The sequence below is a fragment of the Pongo abelii genome, chromosome 21, assembly GCF_028885655.2.
Source record: "Pongo abelii isolate AG06213 chromosome 21, NHGRI_mPonAbe1-v2.0_pri, whole genome shotgun sequence".
Taxonomy (NCBI): Eukaryota; Metazoa; Chordata; class Mammalia; order Primates; family Hominidae; genus Pongo; species Pongo abelii.
The window spans coordinates 68,146,425-68,152,500 of NC_072006.2; the positions used below are offsets into that span (position 1 = coordinate 68,146,425).

General features: G+C 65.6%; 1 protein-coding gene across 10 annotated transcripts in view; it reads left to right on the plus strand.

Moving 5' to 3' along the window:
* The window catches only part of RTEL1 (regulator of telomere elongation helicase 1), a 42,581-nt gene that overhangs the window by 29,938 nt on the left and 6,567 nt on the right, over positions 1-6,076 (plus strand). For 5 of the 10 annotated variants that reach the window (XR_008516784.1, XM_054541398.1, XM_054541399.2 and 2 more), the window contains exons 19-29: positions 56-96; positions 218-303; positions 447-524; positions 971-1,048; positions 1,397-1,543; positions 1,694-2,143; positions 2,227-2,377; positions 2,740-2,882; positions 3,681-3,776; positions 4,749-4,947; positions 5,087-5,227. Coding sequence is in view for 9 of the 10 variants with exons in the window: in XM_054541398.1 (XP_054397373.1) it covers positions 56-96; positions 218-303; positions 447-524; positions 971-1,048; positions 1,397-1,543; positions 1,694-2,143; positions 2,227-2,377; positions 2,740-2,882; positions 3,681-3,776; positions 4,749-4,947; positions 5,087-5,227 (1,610 nt within the window). In the remaining variant the exon portion in view is untranslated. 10 annotated transcript variants of the gene reach the window in all.

Sequence of the window (6,076 nt, forward strand, 5' to 3'; positions counted from 1 at the left end):
GAGGTGGGGGAGCACTGAGGCCTGAGGCCCTGAACAGTGGCCTGTCCGGCTCTAGGTTTTCCGAGGAGTGCTTGTCCTCCCTGGGGAAGGCTCTGGGTGAGTGTCCTGAATGCCTCAGCTGTGCCCATCCTGGATCCTGGACCCCTGCTCCCAAGAGCTGGTAGGGACCCCTGCAGACGCCCCGCCCCTGCCTTGACCCCGGCCCCTGCACTTCCAGGCAACATCGCCCGCGTGGTGCCCTGTGGGCTCCTGATCTTCTTCCCTTCCTATCCTGTCATGGAGAAGAGCCTGGAGTTCTGGCGGGTGCGTCTCCCCTGTGTGTTCTGGGCGGGGTGGGTGAGGGCAGGGCTGGAGCACGAAGCAGGCAGTGGCCACAGCTCCTGCTTGCCCTCATCGGATCGGCGGCGTGACCAGGGCTGCTGTGTCCCTGCCTCTTCCTCCCACAGGCCCGCGACTTGGCCAGGAAGATGGAGGCGCTGAAGCCGCTGTTTGTGGAGCCCAGGAGCAAAGGCAGCTTCTCCGAGGTCGGCACTTGGCCGGGGCTCTGGGCCTGCTGCCCCCTCGTGCCTCCCCTGCCCCTCACAGCTTCCCCAAGGCTGACCACCGGCCCTGACCACGGGCTCTGGCGGCTCCCGGCTGCCTCTTCAGGGCTCCTGCATTTCCTTCCTGGCCCTGAGTGTTGCCTCATCTTACAAAGCCCCCAGCACCGGGTGGGTGTGGTGACAGTGGCCCTCCTGTCTGAGTGGCCCTAGCCGGCCACCCTGGCCCTGGGGTTCCCCGTGTTTTCTGGGAAGCACTGAGCAGGCGCGGGGTCAGCCTGGGATCCGTGCCAGGAAGAAGCTTCCAGAACCCGATTGGCCTTCCTGGCTAGGACAATCCTTCATCTTGGAGGATGAGACCTGGGTCTCCCTCATGGGAGAGGAAGGGGCTGGGGTGGCTCCAGGCTCAGCCTGACCATCTTTCCTTCCAGACCATCAGTGCTTACTACGCAAGGGTTGCCGCCCCTGGGTCCACCGGCGCCACTTTCCTGGCCGTCTGCCGGGGCAAGGTGAGCTCTCTAGGGCCCTCTGCCCTGATCTGGTTGCCTGTTCCCTGGTGGGTGCTCATGGCTCCCCAGCAGACTCTGGGCCCTGGGGGCTGCCCAGTCCCCTCCTGGGGTCCCACGAGAGCGAAGCACTGCTGGCCCTGCTGGGAGCGCATCCTGCTCTGGGCTGGGGCAGGCAGGATGGGAGTTTCCTGGCCACAAGAGTTGGAGGTGGCGTCTGGGAGCTGTGGACCCCAGGTGGGGTCCTGACCCACAGATGGGGCTTCCTCCCACCCCTGGTTGGGGACGGAGCCTCAGGGAAGGTGGCTGGGCTGGGTGTGGGCCCCAGCAGCTCCCTGGTGTGTCCCCTAGGCCAGCGAGGGGCTGGACTTCTCAGACACGAATGGCCGTGGTGTGATTGTCACGGGTCTCCCGTACCCCCCACGCATGGACCCCCGGGTTGTCCTCAAGATGCAGTTCCTGGACGAGATGAAGGGCCAGGGCGGGGCTGGGGGCCAGGTGAGTTACAGCAGGGTGGGGCTGGGGGCCAGGTGAGTTACAGCTGGGTGGGGCTGGGGTAAGGGTGGGGTGGGGTAAGGCGGTCTGGTGACTGAGCCCCCCTCCCTGTGACCAAGGGAGCCCCCGTGACCGAGCTGCCTCGCCCCACAGTTCCTCTCTGGGCAGGAGTGGTACCGGCAGCAGGCGTCCAGGGCGGTGAACCAGGCCATCGGGCGAGTGATCCGGCACCGCCAGGACTACGGGGCTGTCTTTCTCTGCGACCACAGGTGCGTGCGGGTGTGGCGCCAGGGGACACGGCCACACCCCACAGGGCCCCTGGACTCTGCTTCCCCACATGAGGCCCCGTCTCCTCCAGAGCCTCTACGGCTACTCGGGGTCAGCGTGGGGCCCCTGCAGCAGATGAGGGTCTTCACTTCGGTGAACCGAACCCTTGAAGCTGCTGTGGGCAGGGCAGCAGGGCTATGGCCACCCCCCAGGTTCGCCTTTGCCGACGCAAGAGCCCAACTGCCCTCCTGGGTGCGTCCCCACGTCAGGGTGTATGACAACTTCGGCCACGTCATCCGAGACGTGGCCCAGTTCTTCCGTGTTGCCGAGCGAACTGTGAGTTCCTGCCCAGGGAGGGGACGAGGGTGTTGTCCCCAGAGGAGCCAGAAATGGGTCCACCCACACCCATGGTTCTGCAGATGCCAGCCCCGGCCCCCCGGGCTACAGCACCCAGTGTGCGTGAAGGAGAAGATGCTGTCAGGGAGGTCAAGTCGCCTGGCCCCCTCTTCTCCACCAGGAAAGCTAAGAGTCTGGACCTGCATGTCCCCAGCCTGAAGCAGAGGTCCTCAGGTGCGGACGGGCAGCGCTGGGCAGGCAGTGTGGGGGTGGTGGAGCAGGCAGCGTGGGCAGGCAGCACCAGGCGCCCAGGGCGGAGGCGACTCACCTGGCTTTGTGCACTTCCCCTCCCACCTCCAAAGGCTGCCTCTCCCTCCTAGGGCGGGGCCCCCACAGGTTGGAACCCTCCCCTGCAGGCAGAGAACGCCCCAGGCAAGGATGCCCCCTGAGGCTGGGACTCCCCCCAGTAGCAGGGAGGACACCCACAGGCAGGCCCCCAAGTGCTGGGACTCCCCCAGGAGGGGCTTCGCCACAGGCAGGGACCCCCAGCTGGGGCCCCCCAGTGGGCTTCACTGCGCACTCGGGTGCTCCTGCAGGGTCAGCAGCTGCCGGGGACCCCGAGAGTAGCCTGTGTGTGGAGTATGAGCAGGAGCCAATTCCTGCCCGGCAGAGGCCCAGGGGGTTGCTGGCCGCCCTGGAGCACAGCGAACAGCAGGCCGGGAGCCCCGGCGAGGAGCAGGTGCAGTTCCAGGGCCTTGGGATGGACACAGACCCTCTGTCTCCCAAGGCCAACCCGACCCCGCCCATCTGGCCTCAGGCACCTCCCTACACACCCCTGTCAATCCCCTGCCTGGCGGGCAGGCGGGCAGGCGGGCGGGGGATCCCAGCTGCCTGGCTGTCTGTGGGTCCTCCACCCCACCTCACCCGCAGGCTGCTGGCTCCCAGGCAGTGCATGCCCTAACCCTCCGCGGGTGCCCCCACATCACTTTGGTTCTCTGGTGGGTCAGCTTGGCTCAGTGCACTCAAGGTCGGGTGCCCCTGCCACTGGCTGCGCTTGAGGCTGGCCTTTCTCTAGGAATGTGCTGCGGTTGGAACCCAGATTCCTTCTTCCTTGGGGCCTTTTGCCCCAGAAGCCCGTAATTTCTCAGGTCAACCCGAAGCTTTCTCCCTGCTTCCTGATGGGAGCCATTCCCCTCTTCCTGCCCGTCCCTGCCCTTCAGGCCCCTGGAGTGAGCCCCAGGTGCAGGCACCAGGCACCTGTGTCCCCTTTCTGCCAGCCCCTTGCTGTGGTCGGACTGTCTTCTCTGGACCTGCTCTTACAAGCCGCCACCTGCGAGCCTCATGAGCCGCTGGTGTGACTTGGACAGGACCAAGTTGTGGCACTGTCACCAGGGTCTGCTGTGCCCCCTCCCCCGACCTCCGTCTTGGCTACTGCTCAGGGCTCCTTGGGGCCATCTTCCCTGTGGGTCCAGGTGCTTTGGGGCCCCAGAGTGTGTGGTTGGGGTCTGTGTGTGGTTGTGAGCTGTGTCCTCCTCAGGCCCACAGCTGCTCTACCCTGTCCCTCTTGTCTGCGAAGAGGCCGGCAGAAGAACCGAGAGGAGGGAGGAAGAAGATCCGGCTGGTCAGCCACCCGGTGCGTGAGCTGTCCCTGCACCTGTGCCGACCACCATAGACACGCATGGGAACCTGGCCGTGGGTGCCCCCAGCCAAGTTGGGATGTGGGCCCGACGGGACCAGGGAATCCACCCCCAGGAGCTGATGTCCAGGGCAGCTGTGATGCTGACAGCCAAGGGCTCAAGTGTGCGGTTTCTTCTGTAGGGGGCTCATGAGTCCCAGCTGGGATCAGGCCCCACCCTTGGGCAGGCTTGGTTTGGGGCCTGCAGCACTGGGCTTGGCCCTGGCATTTCCCTCAAGTGTGGACGTGCACCTGCCTCATGTGAGGGACGCAGCCCACTCCTAGCCTTGGATGAAAGAACAGAGTTGTAGCCGGAGCCAGGAAGCCCCCTGCCTGCTGGAAAGCCCCAAGTGTGGCGGCCTTTGTCCATGTCCCTTGCTTCTGGGAAGAACTGGGTGGTGCCCAAGCAGGGCTGGTGCCATCAGGAAGTGAGCGGCTGCTGAGGGGCCTGGGCTGGCGAGAGCCTGGGTGGGGAGTGCCTGGGCCGCCCCTGCCTTGGTTTCCACGTTTCCGTGTTGGTCTGGGGTGTGTAGAGAGATGGGCACTGCTCGTCCGGAAGCCCCTCCCTGTGCGCTGCCATCCTGGGAGCCTCAGCTGCATCCGCTGTGGGGCAGGGGGCTTAAGGGAGGAGGAGAGAGACGGGCCCTGCAGGACCCCCCGCTTGAGGCAGAGCCAATCTACCCTTTGCCCATTCGCTGCTCTCGGTTCCCTGCCAGCCTCTCACTGTGTGACCTCAGACAGGCCCAGCCCCGCAGCTTTGTTCCCGCAGCCCCTCCCTGTGTCCAGCCAGCCAGCCAGTTTCTCAGGCAGCAGCCCTACCTCGGCAGTCACTGTCCCAGGGAACGCTCAGTGTTCCAAGGAAGGCTCTGCAACCCCAGGGACGGGATGAGGAGGCTGGCCCTGATGGAGCCTCGGGCCTGTGTCCTGCAGGAGGAGCCTGTGGCTGGTGCACAGACGGACAGGGCCAAGCTCTTCATGGTGGCCGTGAAGCAGGAGCTGAGCCAAGCCAACTTTGCCACCTTCACCCAGGCCCTGCAGGACTACAAGGGTTCCGATGACTTTGCCGCCCTGGCCGCCTGTCTCGGCCCCCTCTTTGCTGAGGACCCCAAGAAGCACAGCCTGCTCCAAGGTGCCCTGGCTTGCAGAGGCCACCCCCACTGAGGGCAGTGCTGCCGCTGCGTGTGGGGTGGGGGCCATCTGGGTCCAAGGTGGTCTCTGTTCTCTAGAGAAAAGGGGGCAGATAGGGACAGACGCCCCTTCCTCTGCAGGCTTCTACCAGTTTGTGCGGCCCCACCACAAGCAGCAGTTTGAGGAGGTCTGTATCCAGCTAACAGGACGAGGCTGTGGCTATCGGCCCGAGCACAGCATTCCCCGAAGGCAGCCGGCACAGCCGGTCCTGGACCCCACTGGTAAATGGGGCCCCAGGTGGGACCCTCAGACTCCTGCGTGGAAGGTGGTGTGGGCCGGAGTCCTGGGCTGGTTGGGGTGGGCATCCCCAGGCCCTGCTTGGCTCCACCTCTCTATTCCCATATGGGCGTGATGGGGGCCTCTACCTCCACCACCAGCACTACCACCAGCATCACCAGCTCCACTGCCACCGCCACCTCCACCGCCACCTCCACCTCCACCTCCACCTCCACCACCTCCACCACCTCCACCACCACCACCACCACCTCCACCACCACCTCCACCACCTCCACCACCAACTCCACCACCTCCACCACCACCTCCACCACCACCACCTCCACCTCCACCACCTCCACCACCTCCACCTCCACCACCTCCACCACCACCACCTCCACCACCTCCACCACCACCTCCACCACCTCCACCACCACCACCTCCACCACCACCTCCACCACCTCCACCACCTCCACCACCACCACCACCACCTCCACCACCACCTCCACCACCAACTCCACCACCTCCACCACCACCTCCACCACCACCACCTCCACCTCCACCACCTCCACCACCTCCACCTCCACCACCTCCACCACCTCCACCACCACCTCCACCACCTCCACCACCTCCACCACCACCTCCACCACCTCCACCACCAACTCCACCACCTCCACCACCACCACCACCACCACCACCACCACCACCACCACCTCCACCTCCACCACCTCCACCTCCACCTCCACCACCTCCACCACCTCCACCACCTCCACCACCTCCACCTCCACCACCTCCACCACCTCCACCACCTCCACCTCCACCACCTCCACCACCTCCACCTCCACCACCTCCACCAC